Source organism: Schistocerca piceifrons, chromosome 2 (assembly GCF_021461385.2).
Source record: "Schistocerca piceifrons isolate TAMUIC-IGC-003096 chromosome 2, iqSchPice1.1, whole genome shotgun sequence".
Lineage (NCBI taxonomy): Eukaryota > Metazoa > Arthropoda > Insecta > Orthoptera > Acrididae > Schistocerca > Schistocerca piceifrons.
The window spans coordinates 929,155,722-929,174,137 of NC_060139.1; the positions used below are offsets into that span (position 1 = coordinate 929,155,722).

The 18,416-nt window shown below is 43.8% G+C and overlaps 1 protein-coding gene across 1 annotated transcript in view; it reads right to left on the reverse strand.

Annotated features, from left to right (window-relative positions):
* LOC124776843 overlaps positions 1–15,523 on the reverse strand; it is a 140,966-nt gene extending 125,443 nt beyond the window's left edge. Inside the window, exon 1 of the mRNA XM_047252007.1 lies at positions 15,430–15,523. Coding sequence (XP_047107963.1) covers positions 15,430–15,434 — 5 coding nt within the window. The 5' untranslated portion in view covers positions 15,435–15,523. The remainder of the gene's footprint in view (positions 1–15,429) is intronic.
* Positions 15,524–18,416: the final 2,893 nt, after the last annotated feature.

The window sequence follows — 18,416 nt, forward strand, 5'->3', positions numbered from 1 at the left end:
TGGCACGGTGGCCATTGCCCGGCATTCCAAGGATCTATGATGATAAACAACCACTCCTGGGCATACACAGGCAGGTAGCATCTCAGATATCGGAAGTGTGATCCCTGTGTTGTCAGGGGGCTCAACCACAGGGCACATCATCATTCTACCACCTGGACTGGCTATTGTGCTGGCTATGTAGCATTAATAGGACTATGGTGTTGAGTAAAAGATGGAAGAGAGGACAGGTAGAAAGGGATGCAGGGAAGGGAATGCACCCCAGGAAGGAAGAAAGGCTGCAATAGCTCGGGGCCACATGTGCGGCATGCACAAACTCACAAAACAGCCGGAGCGTCTGACTGCAAACAATGAATCTGAGAGAGGCTAAGGATAAGAAAGGGACAGAAAACTAGAATGGGCATATGCAGATATGAAGCTGAAAGAAGAAGAGAGCAGGGTATACTACCTCAGAATAATGAAGAAAATCTCACAATGGATAAACCAAAAATGGCAGACAGGAATGGGGTAGATTTAAGAGGACACTAGTTGGTTGATTGGTTTGTTTAAAAGAGGAGGGGGAAGGGACCGAACTGCTAGGTCGTCGGTCCCTTGTTCTGAATGAAACAAACCCACTAGGCTGAGAATAAATCAAGCGAGACTGACATCACAAAACGGAGAGAAAGGGAAAACCCCAAGAACGATGGAAGGGCAACAAACACTTAAATGGACAAAAGGGGAGAAGAAAACCACAGCAACGCAAGAAACAGGTAGAAGAGATTAAAACGACAAAACAGATTACCAGGACTGGCTGACCATGAGAATAAAAAGGAGAAGCCAGCCACTCTGCAACACATTAAAACCTCCACCCTAAATGCACTAGGATGGAAGACACAGAAGGACAAAGAACATGTGCTAAAACTTAGATCAAATGATAAAACCCACCCTCACGAATAAAACGTAAAACTAAATCAGCCGATGAAGTGTTGTCAGATAAAAGTAGTGGCAACGAGTCCGATAACAAAACATTTCATTGCAGGGCAGTCAAAGTGGGACAGTGCACCAGAATATGGGCCACTGTCAACTGGGCGCTGCATCGACACTGAGGTGAGTCTTCATGGCCGAGGAGGTCGCCCAAGCGTGGCCAATGTGGAGCCGACAGAGAACCACAAAGTACCTGTGAGAGGCCCATATGGAGGACTGCCACACATTTTTAGTCTCCTTAATGGCACGCATTTTGTTGTGCGTACTGAGACTATGCTATTCTGTCTCCCAAAGCCGAAAAACCTGGCGGCATAAAAACGAACGCTGGCCAGTTACTGGAATGCCGATCTCCATAAGCAGTTTCTGTGTAGCCTGCTTGGCCAGCCTGTCAGCAAGTTCGTTTCCTGGGATTCCAACATGGGTCCACACAAACACCACTGAATAACCAGACCATTCCAGGGCACAGATGGACTCCTGGATGGTTGCTACCAAAGGATGACAAAGGTAGCACTGGTCGATAGCTTGTAGGCTGCTCAAGGAGTCAGTACACAGAAGAAACGACTCCCAAGGGCATGAACGGATGTGCTCAAGAGCACGAGAAATAGCCAGCAGCTCTGCAGTGGAAACACTGCAGCCATCAGGCAAGGAATGCTGTTCAATATGTCCTCCATAGACATATGCAAAGCTGACGTGGCCATCAGCCATCGAGCCGTCGGTGTAAACCGCTTCATGGCCTTGGTATATGTCAAGAATCTAGAGGAAGTGACAGCGGAGAGCCGCAGGATGAACTGAGTCCTTTGGGCCATGTGAAATATCCAGGTGAAGCTGCGGCTTAGGTGTACACCAAGGAGGTGTACGCGAATGGACCTCGAGTACAGGTGGTAAAAGCAAGGACTACCTGGGCCGCCGATGCGGGAGGTGAACCGCCGTGCGTGGGAAAAGGAGACAGTAATTTGGATGTGCAGCAGAACTACGAACATGTGCAACGTAACTGGCGAGCAGTTGTGCATGTCTGACCTGCAATGGAGGGACTCCAACCTCCATAAGGAAGCTGGTCACTGGACTCATCCTAAATGCTCCTGTCAGTAGGTGAACTCCACAGTGGTGCACTGGGTCGAGTAAACGCAATGCTGAGGGTGCCGCCGAACCTTAAACCACATTCCCATAGTCAAGGTGGGATTGAACAAGGGCTCTGTACAGCTGCAGCAGCCTAGAGCAATCTGCACCCCAGTTGGTGTTGCTCAGGCAGCGGAGGGCATTGAGGCGCTGCCAGCACTTCCACTTAAGCTGATGAAGGTGAGGAAGCCAAGTCAATTGGGCGTCGTAAACCAGTCCTAAAAATTGATGTATCTCCACTACAGTGTGTGGATCGTCAGTAAGGTAAAGTTCTGGTTCCAGATGAATGTACGACACCGACAGAAGTGCACTACACATGACTTTGCAGCTGAAAACTGGAAGCCGTGGGCTAGAGCCCATGACTGCCTTGTGGATGGCTCCCTGTAGGTGCCGCTCAGCTACACCAGTACTGGTGGAGCAGTAAGAAATGGAGAAGTCATCTGCACACAGTGAGGGTGAGAAGGACGACCATAAGGCTGTTGCTAGACTGTTAATGTCCACTAAAAATAGAGATACACTCAACACAGAGCCCTGAAGGACCCCATTCTCCTGGATATGGGGGGAACTATGGGAGGCAAGAACTTGGACATTGAAAGCATGAAGCGACACGAAATTCTGGATAAAAATCATACAATGTGGCAAGGATATGATGTAGCCAGGTAGTGTACTTTTGTAAATCAAAAAAGATGGCAACGGCATCTGGTAAAGGCTATTCGGATGGCAGACTCGAGGGACACAAGATTATCAGTGGTAGAGTGACCCAGGTGGAAATTGCCCTGACATGAACAAGTAGGCCACGACTCCAGGACCTAACCCAACCTCTGACACACCACCCATTCCAGCAGCTTACAAAGAACATTGGTGAGGCTGATGGGCTGACAGCTATCAACATCAAGCAGGTTTTTGCCGTGTTTGAGCACTGGTATGTTGGTGCTCTCCCGCCAGTGCGATGGAAAGACGCCGTCACACCAGATATGGTTGAAGATGATGAGGAGACGTCACTTGTAGTCAGATGAGAGATGTTTAATCATCAGTCCATGGATCCAATCTGGCCCAGGAGCTGTGTCGGGGCAATGTGCAAGGGCATTGAGGAGCTCCCACTCCATAAATGGGGCATTATAGGGTTCATTGTGGCATGTAGTAAATGAGAGGACTTTCCTTTCCAGCCGCCGTTTGAGATTGCAAAAGGCTGGGGGGTAATTCTCCGACGCAGAGGCGTGAGTACAGTGCTCAGCAATCGCGTTTGCGTCGGTAGATAACACGCCATTTATGTTAACACCTGTTGGGGTCTGGTACCCAAAAACTCGTTTGATCTTTGCCCAGGCTTGGGAAGGTGACGTATGGCACCCAATGGTTGAGACATATCTCTTCCAACACTCCTGTTTCCATCTTTTGATTAGCTGGCGAACACGGGCACCGAGCCATTTAAAGGCTATGAGGTGTTCCAGGGAAGGGTGCCATTTATGCCGCTGTAGAGCTCCTTAATTACTTTAGCAAATTCCGGTGACCACCAAGGGACTGTCTTTTGCTGGGGGCACCATAAAGAACGAGGGATGGCATTTTCAGCCGCTGAAAGGATTGTCTGTAGTTACCTGCTCAATCACCACATCGATGTTACCATGTGGGGGAGATTCAACGGTGACAGCAGAGGCGAAAGCATCTGCCTTGTTTAAAGCCCATGTGGGCACGCATCCGTGGGCCTGACGCCTGGGCAGTGATAGGAAGATGGAGAAGTGTTCACTGCCACACAGGTCGTCATGTGCTCTCCAGTGGATAGATGGGAGAAGGCCAGGACTGTAGACCGAGAGATCAATGGACGAATATGTGCCATGTGCCACGTGTGGGGGCACGTGTATTGAAGAGGCAGTGGTTGAGTTGTGACAGTAAATTTCCGACATCTCTGCCTCGGCCAGTAAGCACAGTGCTACCCCAAAAGGGGGTTATGAGTGTTAAAATCTCCCAAAAGTAGGAAAGGTTTAGGGAATTGATCAATCAGAGCAGCCAACGCATTCAGAGGTACTGCACCATTTGGAGGAAGATATTCGTTGCAGACAGTTATTTCCTGTGTCGTCCTTGTCCTGACAGCCACAGCTTCAATAGGGGTTTGAAGGGGCACAGGTTCACTGCATGCTGAGTTCAGGTCATAGACACAAACTCCACCTGACACTCAATTATAGCCACTATGGTTCTTGTAATATCCCTACAGCCACGGAGGGCAGGAGTCCGCATTTCCGGGAACCATGTGTGCTGAAGGGCAATGCAGAAAGCAGGTGCAAAGCTGAAGAATTGCCGTAGCTCAGCCAGGTGGTGGAAAAAACCGCCGCAATTCCACTGGAGGATGATGTTATTGTGAGGTTGGGAAGGCATGAAGCGCACAAGGAGGCACGTTATTCCTCAGGGTCACCTGCTGCCACCGATTGAGTATTTGTAGCCATTTCTATGGTGGATGAGGCATCAGTGAGATCCAGGTCCTCAGGGGACACTAAGATCTCCACCGCATCCTCAGATGCAGAACTGATAGGGAGTGGTGGTGTTGGGGCCGCCAGAGGGTCCTGTTTCTTAGCAGACTTCTTCTTAGTTTGCTTGCTCTATCGCTTCTCTTTAGGGGCTTGCTGGAAAGATTTCTCCAAAGCAGCTTCAGGCATGGAGTAAGACCATGAAGCTCTTCGTCCAGCAGCTTTTGGCTCCTCGAGCCACTGGCGAGTGTCTGCTGTGGCATTAGTGGAGACCTTGAGAGAGAGGGTCCCAAAGGACCCCTTCCACACGATAGGAGCCGGAGGAGAGGAGGCTGTTGTTTTTCTGGCACTGGGTAGGGGACTGATTCCCCCGCGTTGGGGGGGGGGGGGGGTGCTTGCTCCTGAAGAAGGTGCTTTGGGGGCAACAGAGGAAGAGTTGCCCCAACTACCAAGGGGGCGGATGTATTCTGGTGGACCGGAGGGACCACTGTTCGCGGCGCAGAGTGAGGAACCACTGGCACTGGGGAGAGCGATGGTGACGTAGCTGCAGCATATGTCGACATCAACTGAATGGGGTGTAATCTTTCAAATTTATGTTTAGCCTCTGTGTAAGTCAACCAGTTCAGGGTCTTGTACTCCATTTTCTCCATTTTCCACTCCTTTTAGAGTACTGGGCAGTCTGGCGAGCAGGGGGTGTGGTGCTCTCCACAGTTGATGCAAGTGGGAGGAGGTGCACATGGAGTATCTGGGTGCAGTGGATGTCCACAGCCTCGATGTGTGGTGCTGGACGTGCAGTGGGAAGACGTGTCCAAACTTCCAGCACTTAAAGCACCGCATAGGGGGAGGCTTGTGTGGTTTAATGTCACAGCAGTAAACCATCATGTTGACCTTTTCAGGCAATGAATCACCCTCAAAGACCAAGATGAAGACACTGATAGAAACCCTGTTGCCTTTGGGTCTCCTGTAAACGCGCCGGATGAAATGAACACCCCGCCATTCTAAATTGGCGCAGAGCTTGTCGTCAGACTGCAAGAGGAGATCGCGATGGAAAATGATTCCCTGGACCAAGTTGAGGCTTTTATGGGAAGTGACGGAACCAGGAATATCACCCAGCTTGTCGCAGGCGAGTAATGCTGGGGGTTGGGCTGGGGATGCTGTCTGCATCAAGATTGCACCATTTTGCATCTTGGACAGCGCTGTCACTTCTCCAAACTTATCCTCAAGGTGTTCAACAAAAAACTGAGGCTTCGTAGGTAGAAAGGAGTCCTCATCAGTTCCGCAAGACTAAAAATCGAGGCGAATATGGCTCTCGCCGTTCTGTAGCCCTATGTTTCTTTCATGGTGTAGCGAGGGAGGGAAACAGTTTAGGGTCATACCTATTGGCATTTTATTCTATCTTGCACTTCTTAGAGACTGCTGGTGCCGCGCAGTCACCAGCAAGAGATGACTTAGTCCGCTTTACTGTGGGTCATCCGCCCTGATGCCACCCACTCCGATCAGGGGCTCTCCCCACGGGCGCCACCCAGCCACAGCAAAGGCCAACTGGCATGATGGCAGTTGCCGGGAGTCCTGATGCCCCAGGAAGACAGGCATCTACTTCTTGGTATACGTGGGGAGTTTACAGCTCAGGCATCAGCAGTGTGGTCCCCGTGCTGTCAGGGGGCTACCACCAAATGGGTACATGACAACCCCACCACAACGGACTGGCTAGCGTGCTGGATATTGGGCGCAGAGAAATCCAATATTGTTATGGGGGCGAAAGAGCACAGGAGACAATGGAAGAAGATGACATACCCCGGAAAGTGTCCTCGCCCAAATAGTTGAATCGCAGGTGGAGATGCAAAGCCATGGCGAGAGATTCAGGAGATCGAATCTAAGGGCACTATGGATAACTTGTGCGCCACGTAAGGCATCCTTCCCCATATGGCCCTCACTTCTGTAGAATTTTGAAAGTGGCAGGTCAAACCACAGAATGGGACCTGAACTCATAGGGCAAAAAGTGAGAGACTCCTTTTAGTCGCCTCTTACGACAGGCAGGAAAACCTTGGCCCTATTCTAACCCTCAATCCTGCATGGGGTGAAGATACTAGTAAGTGTAGCAGAAGTAGTTTGTGGTAGGAGAAGCAACAAAAAGAGATGGAAGGAAACACCATGGTGGAATGAAGAAATGAAAGATACAGTGCAGAAGCAGAATTGAGCCTACATCGTATGATTATAGAATACGAAAGTACAGATGAGAGAAGAGTACCAGACAAGATAGAACAAAAAGAGTGGTGCATGAAACAGCAGACTAGAATGATAGAGGACGATAGTGAAGTTTCAAAAATTGTCTTATATGGAATGCTTAAAAGTAAGAGGCAGAATGATATGATGGACTATGTTTGAATGGCAAATAGAAGTGGCCAAGATATAGAAAGTACTAAGGAACTCAAGATCATGTGGAAGGATTGTTTTCACAAGTTCTTAAACCCTAATGGATACCTGTACAAGGAGGAAGAAGAGGAGCTCAAACAGAAAAGGACTTATTGTAGTGGGAAGGGGAAGGTGCAACGAAAAAGATGAAAGGAGGTAAGGCACCAAATTTTGATGAAGTAAGTGTATAGATGGTGAGAGCACCAGGAGATGTGGGCTTACAACGGGCATATTGAATGATGAAAATTTCGTGGAAAGAAAGAAGAACCACAGAAGACTGGAAGAAAGGAATAGTTGCCCCAGTCTTCAAGAGAAGTAATAGGAAATAGTATAAAAACTATCAGCGAATCACATCGATGAGCCGCTGAGCAAAATATGAGGAAGTTTTGAAAATGTGAATTTGGACAAAAACAGAAGGTATGATGAGGGAAGAACAACATGGGTTAAAGGTACAAAGATGCACACTACATTTAATTTTCACTGTAAGACAGTTACAGAGACACCACTACGAACAAGGAATAGATGTACTTGATGGCCTTTCTGGGGACAGAAAACGCGTATGATACTGTATGCAGTAACAAGGGACGAATGTCCCTGGAGAACGGAGGAATACAAAATCAGACTATATGGAGGATAAGACACATGTACAACAGAGTTTGAGCTGTCGAAGAAGGGGGGGGGGGGGGGAGGAGATACAACTGACTGCAACAGAAGTAGAAGGAAAGTGCATTTTCCCCACTGCCCTTCATTGTGGTAATGGATGACACAATGAACAGAGTGGCACCATCCTGGAACATAGAAATAATGATAACAAAAGGAAAAGAGAGGAGCAAAATACAAGCTAGTGAGATGAGATTCTTGAGGAATAGTACTAAAGTGACGAGGCACAGGCTACAGAATGATAAGCTCAGGGAATTAGTGAAGGAACAACCATTATAGGATAGGATCAATGAATCAAGACTTAGACAGAAGTAAGATTTCCAGTTTTCTTCGCATGAAAAAATGGTTATTCACAGATGAATTAAGTCTGCACTTGCTTCACAAACAATGAACTAATTAGCAAATACTTTGCTGATACAGAAAATTTAAAGAAAATGCCTGGATTATAAGTAAATTTTCAGTACGTAGAAGAATCTTCTCATATGGCAAAAACCAAGCCAAAGCTCAAGATCTTGAGCTATACAGAACACAGCATATGGTAGGCTGTAACAGAACTGGAAACATTTTGGCAAAAGGATCATGGCTAGCAAAAAAATGGTTCAAATGGCTCTGAGCACTATGGGACTTAACATCTGTGGTCATCAGTCCCCTAGAACTTAGAACTACTTAAACCTAACTAACCTAAGGACATCACACACATCCATGCCCGAGGCAGGATTCGAACCTGCGACCGTAGCAGTCGCGCGGTTCCGGACTGCACGCCTAGAACCGCGAGACCACCGCGGCCGGCCCATGGCTAGCACCCATTATTTTCAGGAAAATCCTTAAGAATACTGTTTCCAATCACCACAACATGTAGGTGTGAAAGTGGAGTTTCGACTATGGTAGCAATGAACACAAAAATGAGGAAGTGACTGAACTCTGAACGTTATTTTCATTCTTGAAATTAAAATAAGTGGGAAAAGATTGTAAAAAGCAAGTATTGGCTGGTATCTGATCTTATTCAGGTGTAACAGTGTATGAAAGATTAAGGACCACAGCCCTAGATATGTTACTTTCCTAGATCAGTTCAGCTGAAAGGGAATTCCAATCTTTGTAGCAGAAGAATCTATTGGGAAAGAAATATTTTTAAAATGTTGGCACCTGTCCATGAGAATCCCAGCTGAGAAGTTTTCTCAGAGAATTATATCTCTGACAAATCTAAGTTTTCTTAATGTTAATAAAGAACCCAATGGCATGTTGAGCAAAATATTGACTTCTGTATCACAGCCTCCAACTGAGCCAGATTTTCAAGAGTTGAACAGTAGCCTCTGAACACCATTTCCAGAACACTTACCACATGATGGTTCCCCATTAGTTTCAGTGTTCTCCTTACGTTTCTTATCAAAGAAACACCATGCTAACAATATGATGTCAAAATCTTGTCTTTCTTTAGAAGAGAAATTACAATCACCTCTTGCTATGAATCAAGGTAATTACCCCTTGTCACTGAGTGACTGTAGGAGGACACTAGATGATTGTGACAAAATTTCTAGTTGGAGTGATGAATGACAGCCAAGTCCGAATGTAAAAAAAATTAAGTTAATATGGATGAGTAGCAAAAACAATCCCGTAATGTTCAAATACAGCATTAGTAATGAGACACTTAACACAATAATGCCAATTAAATATCAAGGCATACTGCTGCAAAGCAATATGAAATGGGACCAGCATATAAGGATTGTAGAGGGGAACATGAATAGTCGACTTCGGTTTATTCTGAGAATTTTACGAAAGTGTGATCATCTGTAAAGGAGACCCCCATATAGGACACTAGTGCAACCCATTCTTAAGTACTGCGGGAGAGTCTGGGATCTCACAAAGTCGGATTAAAGGAAGGCATCAAAGCAATTCAGAGGCAGGCAGCTAGATTTATTAAGAGAGATGCTTTGGGAACTAAAATGGGAATTCCTGGAGAGAAGGTGAAGTTCTTTTCGAGGAACACTGTTGAGGAAACTTAGAGACCCTGCATTTGAAGTTGACAGGTTTTCAGTATGTGCAAATATCAGGTCATGCTGCTCATAGTACTCCAAAATTGTAGCGTACAGGTCATTCAGAGAGTGGCTGGATGTGTGGTGCCACTTTCTTTCGGTATATAACAAATTTGTTTCTCCCACTGCTGGCTGAAAATCACTGCAATGCCACAAACTTTTTCACTGATGCCAGGTGACAGTACACATGTCACAGTTTTGTTCTGAAAATATAGTAATTCTGTCTTTTGAATTCATCCCATTTGATACCCACTATTTATCTGTCGCTTTTTGTCCATTAAAACTTGCTTAGAAGAAATGTTTTAAAAAGCAATATGAAATGGGACCAGCATATAAGGATTGTAGGGGGGAACATGAATAGTCGACTTCAGTTTATTCTGAGAATTTTACGAAAGTGTGATCATCTGTAAAGGAGACCCCCATATAGGACACTAGTGCAACCCATTCTTAAGTACTGCGGGAGAATCTGGGATCTCACAAAGTCGGATTAAAGGAAGGCATCAAAGCAATTCAGAGGCAGGCAGCTAGATTTGTTAAGAGAGATGCTTTGGGAACTAAAATGGGAATTCCTGGAGAGAAGGTGAAGTTCTTTTCGAGGAACACTGTTGAGGAAACTTAGAGACCCTGCATTTGAAGTCGACTGCAGAACGATTCTACTGTTGCCAATGTAGATTTCTTGTAAGGACCTTGAAGACAAGGCAAGAGAAACTAAGACTTGTATAGAAGCATATAGACAGTCATTTTTCCCTCACTCTATTTGCAAGTGGAACAGGAAAGTAAGTGACCAGTAGTGGTACAAGGTACACTCCTCCGTGCACCATAGGGTGGATCGCAGAGTGTGTGTAGACGTAGAAACACTTTGTGATCTGTTGACATTGCATGGCAACGAACCTTATATAGACAAAGTTGAGTAGGTTTGGTCACTTACAGTTGTTTGCGGATCACAGTTTAATTGCCTGCATTCTCTCTCTACCCTGATACGGGGGCAACTGAAAACATCATGATCGGCAGAACCTTCCTCTTCACATTCACAGATTGATGTGTTACTACATTCCACTTGATGCATTTGAAATTTGGAACATGACCTGGTACACAATACCTTCAGTAGGAAGGTACAATTTGAGCCTATTCCTAATGCTTGGGAATATACTGTTACCTATATACTGCATTGCTTCTAGTATCCCAGTCAGACTGTCATTCATCTAACTTCCAAGCTCTTGTACAAACATTTTTGGACTCCAAGGTCTCTGAGGTGTGCAAAGAGTGCAGGCCACCAAAGACTACCAAATGCCCTGTAACATACCATGATATCCACTAGACACATCTCAAGTATCAGCAGTAAACCCTCAACAGGTGTAGTACAAAATGCACTGATGAGCCTCAGACATGTGCTTTGCTAAATTCATCGCAGTGTTTTTCTGTAGCTCTCCAGTCTAAGACAAAGCATCCAAACGTTGGCAGCGAAGCCCACAAGAGTGTTGAAGATAGCTTCGCGATGTGACTGCACTATGTACTATGGTAATTAGACACCTACAAACAGTGCCCCATTTTATAACGATTCCCTCATGCCTCAAGGAAGGATTTCTGGTAAGAGAAAGTCTTCCCTTCAGAAATATGTATATGATTTTATGAACATCTATAGTCAGTCTGTTGCCCGTGCATCACTGCTGCATCTGTAAAAACACTTAATTCATCTTCAAGTCTCCCAGGGTCCGCGGACACAATTATTAGGATGTCATCTATGTATCTACCCCATCTACAGATGTAATAGGTGTGCAATACTACCATCCCAGAATGATGGCTCACTTACGGAGCCTTGAGGACAGCCACTGATAATCCTCTTGATTACCTTACTCTGTCCTGCAAGCCACTGGACACTTTGCACACAACAATAATTGACAACGCTCTTGGACAAACATTTTTGGACTCCGAGGTCTGTGAGGTGTGCAAAGAGTGCAGGCCACCAAAGACTACCAAATGCACCTGCAGTCTCTGTCATTAACACATCTGCATACTTCAAATTTTCTATTACCTGAGAAGCTCTATTAACCGCACTATCAATAAACTTCCCTGTTCTCAATCCATGCTTATACTGGTTCAGACCAAAGAGCTCCATGTGTGTCTGCACCTAGTCACAATGTAGATATTCCTGAACTCTGAGCATACAATGGGACATACCTTCTGCCATGCACCTCTTGGTGGTTTGTAGAGTATGGATATAGAATGACATTTAATAAGCAAATGGATTTATGGCTTTTCACTCTTTATTCTTTTCCTTTTTCATCACTACTGCCCTAGCTGTTTCCCAGTTTGCCAGGATCTATTTATTCGCAATGCCTCATTTAGTAATGCTGTCAAATAAGGCACTATCAGTGGACCTACCACCCACACAAATTCAGGATATATGCCCTACCAGTAATGAGTTCGAAAACTCCAATAGCTCCTCTTGAGTGGAAGGTAACATCAACATCTGATTGTCGTATTCATTACTTAGTTCATGTCATAGCTGTGTGTGTTTATTTAAGCATCTGTTTCTTGTCATCAGAAAGTATTCTGCTGACTCCCTCCATCCAGCAGTCTTTGAGCCACTCTCTCTATGAATTTTGGACATAACAGTGGGTCCATTAAACCTTTCAGTCAATAACTTATACAGTCTTCCGCACATGTCAAACTGCATTTGCCTTTGTAAAAACTACTTCCATTGCAGTCATAATCATAGATCATCTTAACTGCTGTCTATTCATGGAGCCTTGCAGTTAACTCTCATTGGACTAAAGTGCATTGATAAACCACTACTTGATCTAACCCTTAACTCAGCATGGAAAGTTCTGGGCTCCATAGGACTGTAACTTGACAGCAGGCCTACAGGAAACTAATGTTATTCAAACAAATCTATTCTGAGCAAGTGGTCTCTGCCCGTTTAATGCTGACAATGTAAACTTCAATAAGACAGCTCCCAGAGAGCTGATAGTTCCTTCGATTGTATCATCACAACCCAGAAGTCTTGTGCATAACTCTCAAGATGGCTTTAAGTTTATAGAATCAAAAATATCTGAACAGAAAGTGATTTATTCCCAAAATCACTCGAATGACATTGCATCAGTGTGCGATTTGCAGGGGCGAATGGGGGATTTCCCCCCCCTCTGCATCAGACCATCCCCTCCTCTGGTTTTAGTTTATGCATCCCAACCTGGGATGTTTATTTCCCACGCACTGGAATAAAACTTTACATATAATTTAAATTTGTGAAGCCGAACACTGAAAGTTTTTAATAAGTCTTACTATTAATATGTTTCAGTTTTCTATCATCAGAATAAGTACAAATGTGCCTCTACTTTTTGAATTCCTCTCATATATCTGTACCCGTATGTAGATGATTTTGTAAATAAGCTTTACCTATAATGTACTTTTAAAGATATAACAAGGGATGGCTTTTCTGATAGTGCATGCGCGTCAATAGTGAGTTTCGGCATTAACATCTATTTATAAATAGCTGTTTAACCATGCGTAACGCCACGGTCCAAGCTAGTAACATATATAATACTACTAACCCCCTAAGACATCCCCCCCCCCCCCACTGGTAAAAGCACAAATTGCACCCTGCATTGCACGGAATGGTCTACAAGACACTCAACTTTTTGAACTATATACAACTACACACAAGGAAGTTCTACAAGTAGAAGTTCCGAATGATGTTCTAGAAGCACAAAATAATAGGCCTATAGGTGTAGGAACACCATGGGATCCAGTAGCCTTTCATGAAGGTCATCTGGCAGTAACTCAATACACTTCCAGGTCAACATCAAATGATTAGGACTATACTAATGCACTTTCAGGCAACTTACACATCCTCTAGTGAAGGTCATCCTATAAAAATTTCATGCACTTCCATATCAATATCTTGCCAAACTAATTTACCATCACCTTCCAAGCCAGATTCTTGAGAAAGCAAAGAAAAAAATCTAAAGGCACAAGAAGATTCCATCAACAGTAACATCTGAGGCATTGCAAATGAGATAGCTAGAATGATGTTGACATACTGAAGGAATCTGAAGAAGCAGCCTGTGAAATGACTGTTAGTTACGTTCTGTGGTGGGCAAAGACATTTTACCGTGTTCCAATATGTCTGCAGAGTTCTAGTTGTCCCGAAGATTCGATATCTTTTGCTCTCCAATGCAATGCATTCAAATATTAGGTGTGATGCAGTTTTTTCACCCTTCACAGATCCTACATTTAGGGCCTTCTTCCATTATACCCATTGTGTGAAGGTGCTTTTTGAAATTCACATGACCTGTCATCAGTCCAGTCATTAGTTTGATCTCTTTCCTGTTCAATCCCAGGATTGCAGAGCTTCTTTTAAAACATGGCTTGGGCATTTTTACCTCACCATGTTTTTATTTATGGACCTTGGTCCAATATTCTACGTACTGTTTCCTATGTCAGCCCCATAGTTCTAGTTTGATCAAAGCCTTGGTGATTGTCAGGACAGGTTCTGGTCCAATCTGTCAGCTTGTTCATTGCCACAGATCCCTGAGTGGCCAGGGACCTACACTAGGTTTACCCTATTGCTTCCCCCTCGCTCCACCATAGCCATGTGGCAATAAACCATGACTGCAGTAATTTCAGTTTGGAATACAGACGCCAATTTTCTGAGAGATGATGCCCTCCAGTCTTGGCTATACCCTGTACACCCCTGCCCCTTGGTCTGATTTCAACCCATTGGTGAACCAAACAATGTCTGCCGTATGATGTCGAACTGTTTTTTTCCCACTGCTCCCTCCTTCCAATTATTATATTGTAAGGCATGCTGAAGCAGTTGGGAGTTGTTATATAGTCAGCAGGCATTTCCCCAGCCATTCCTATATTTATCTCACTCACTATGTTAGTGTGTGATTCTGGATATCTGAATGAGACCCAGTTTTTGAGAGTTTTAAGTCTGTATGCCCCAGCTGCTGCCTCCATCCTGACCCAAAGGTGTAGGGGAGGCATGTCCAGCATGGCTTCCATTCCAGTGTCATGTGTGCTGCTAATTCCGCCTGTTATGGAAGTTGTTACAGACGAAACGTCTGCTAATTCGATATTTAACAAAAATTGTTGCATGTCACATTACCAGGTGAACAAACAATTTATAAATCTTCACAATGTTAGATCTGCAGGACTCAAATGTTGTCACACAACTTGATTTACAAATGGGTCACAAATATTTCGGAAGTCAATTTCAATAACAAAGCCAAAAGGGGCTATCACAGCGAAAAGGAGGGATTTCGACAGAACATGATACACCACTTTACATGGGAAACAATTCTTCCAACTAATTTCAGAACTTTTTCTTTTGATAATTCTGGAAAATCTACGATCAAGGCATACGACTGATATAAAACAATATCGCCTATAGAAAGCGGCTCATAATGGAGCACAGAAACTTATAAACAGGAGTCATTTAAACGTCTAGTTTATGGCAGCAGCATATCACAGATGCGATAACGATCTATTTTTAAAATAGTGATGGAAATTAATCTGAAATTTGAGCAACTGTAGTGACTGTGCTCTGCCCGACGTACCTACCGACTTCAATGATTCTTTGCCGACAGGTGTATCTCATTTAGACTGCATCTATTTTAGGTAAACATCCAGCATAAAACCAGTCAGATATTTATGTAGATGCAACTGATGTTTCGAGCAGGATTCACATTCGCCATTCTACTTTCTCACAAAACGTCATACAACGCTTCTACAAAAAATATAATAGGGACACTTATATAGATTATTCAACTTATTTTTATGTTTATACGAACCTCATTTTCTAGACGAAACACACACGTTGGCGCCCAAAGTTCGAATTTAGTCAATATGTCAAAGAAATCAAATCTCTTGACGCGTCGAAGATAAGGCATTCAGTCGATAGCATTATTTTCAACTGGTGCAACTAGAGGGCCCCGCAGTCAATCCGGAATGCTGCTAGATTTGAAACGATGCTGTTCTTTGAACAAAGCCATTCTTTCTTTGATTCTTTCCACGTACGTCTGAAGGATCCCGAAGAATTGCTTCACAACGTCCTTGGTGTGCGCGTTGTACAACAGCACCTTTTTTCCCCGGTTAGTTATAGCTGCAGTAGCGTTCCCCTCTAGTTAATTTGACGACAAATGAAGATCACGCTGAGTATTCTCGCGTATTTCATTTCACATTTATTTAACCGTCGTCAGTAGAAACAGCGTATTTAACATGAGCGATAGGCTTGAGGATACTTTGAGGGTGGTCAGTGCTCCAAATGAGTGCAAGAGCGAAGTAAAAACAAGAAAACTAAAGATGTCTCAAGCAGCGAAAAGACCAGCGCAAAACATGTAACTAAACTTTTGAGGTACTTGTACGAGTAGCATAACGATCTATCTCGAACTTATTTAAACGATCACGTATTAAAAAGCCCCCTTTACACCGAAGGGTACACGAGCGAACGTAAGGGAATGCGAATTAGCGTTTACCCTAGAGCATACGGAAGAGAAAGCATACAATGTGGTTTCGTTTTGCAGAGCTAAAACGTTGTCGCGGTAAAGTTGCTTAAGCTACATTCAGTATAGTGTGATAGAGTAAAGTAACACTCAACGAAGTTTTAAAAGTGATTAAAAGTCTGAAGTCCAAGATGTCAGCTGGAGTAGATGAGGTGCCAATAATACTAGTAAAGAAAACAGCTAATCAAATAGCGAAACCATTGGCGCACGTAACATACTTGTCAATGGCTGAGGGGCGTGTTTCCACAGAAACTGAACATTTCTAAAGTCGTTCCCTTGTTGAAAAAGGGTTATAAGCTTAAAATAGAAACCTACAGATCTGTCTCACTTCTCCCAACTTTCTCTAAGGTTTTAGAGATACTAATGAAATATAGAGTCAGACTTTATCTTAATATTCACAATCTGATAACAACAATCAGCATGGATTTCAAGCTGGGAGAAGTGCCGAAACAGCTGTACTGGAATACACAAAAGAAATAATCAATAAATTGGGACAGGGAAAAAGTGTAGTCGGGATAAATGTAGATTTGTCAAAAGCCTTTGACACTGTTAACCACAGCATACGTTTGGAAAAGTTTGAAGCTATAGGTAGCAGAGGACCAGTAAAAAAGTGGTTTGAGTCGTATCTGGAAAAGAGGATGCAGGTGGTTGAAATTACAGCACCAAATATTAACCAAAAAATTAAAATAAGATCAGATTCAAGGGAGGTCACAGTAGGAGTACCCCAAGGAAGTGTATTAGGCCCCTTACTGTTCCTCATTTACATTTATGATATTCATGTGTCAGAGAGAAAAGCTAGAATCGTGTTAATTGCTGATGATACTAGTTTAATAGTTAGTGATATGAAGCAGTCATTGCACAGTACTGTGGACCATGTCCTACAAGATATACAAAAATGGTTTAGTGCAGGGCTTCCCAACCTTTTCAGCAAGTGGACCCCTTCTTCAGTCGAAAATCCATGGCGGACCCCTAGTCAGTCAAGAGCACAGTAACTTAAAATTTCAGAGCGAAACTCTTGGGAACTGAAAGCTTCTTAATGCAAGTTCCATGTTCCCAATGATCCCCCCCCCCCCCCCCCCCCCCGAAGTATCAAAAATCTTTGGTTTAGAGATGAATGAAAACAACTTGAAGGTCAAAAATCGACTTATGAAATAGGTAGTGCACTGACAAAGCAAGTTTAACATTTAATGATGCCTGGGGCCGCATACGTACCAGCGAGCGCTGTGATTGGTCGACAACAAAGCTCGCTCCACGCATGCGTAACAGGTTTTAGCGCTTCTACCGCTGTGAGCCGGCGCACAAACGACCCCCGTATTGTTGCGAAACAATCAGAGAAGCCGCATTCTATGGCACTAAACTGTGTATGCTTTCTCACTTACGAACCGCAAAGGCTGCTTGGGAATACGACCTGAAGTAAATGAACACATGTTTTTCACACGAAAAAAAGTGATGAATTTGATTTTCACATTTTCATTCAATAATTTTACTTATTATTTTACACGATTTGGTGAAGGGTGGCCGCGGACCCCTTAGAAAGAACCGGCGGACTCCTAAGGGGTCCGCGGACCACACATTGGGAAGCCCTGGTTTAGTGCAAACAAGCTAACACTGAATGCAAAAAAAAACTAATTATGTGCAAGATGGAAAAATAAGTGAACATGACGACCTAAATGCCACCATGGAGGGCAAGCAACTTGAAAAAGTACAGTGCGCAAAATTCCTAGGTATGCACATTGATGAGAAGATGAACTGGAAGGACCATGTGGTGAGCTTAGCACTAAAACTAAATTCATCATGTTTTGTACTTAGAATAATTTTAAGAGTTTGTAGTAACGACTGTAGCAGATAAGTATATTTTGGCTATTTCCAGTCCATTGCATCCTATGGGATAGTATTTAGGGGAAAAACAAATTGTTGTCTAAACGAGATTTTCAAATTACAAAAACACACTATTCAGATAATGACCCAGAGCCCACCTCAAACACATTGTAGGCCCCTTTTTAAAGTACTGAAAAGTTTAACAATTCCATCATTATACATTCTGAAATGTCTGTTGGTGATCAAAAGAAATCAGAACAAAATGAAAACTAATACAGACTGCCATAATTATGATGCACGACAATGTACAGATCTCCACTTACAAGTTGTAACAAGGACCTGAAGTCAGAAACATGCATGTAATCAAGGCATCAAACTTTTTAATGCACTACCAAAAAAAATCAAAGAGTTGGAAAATGAGGATAAATTTAAAACTGTTATAAAGAATCACATGCTTG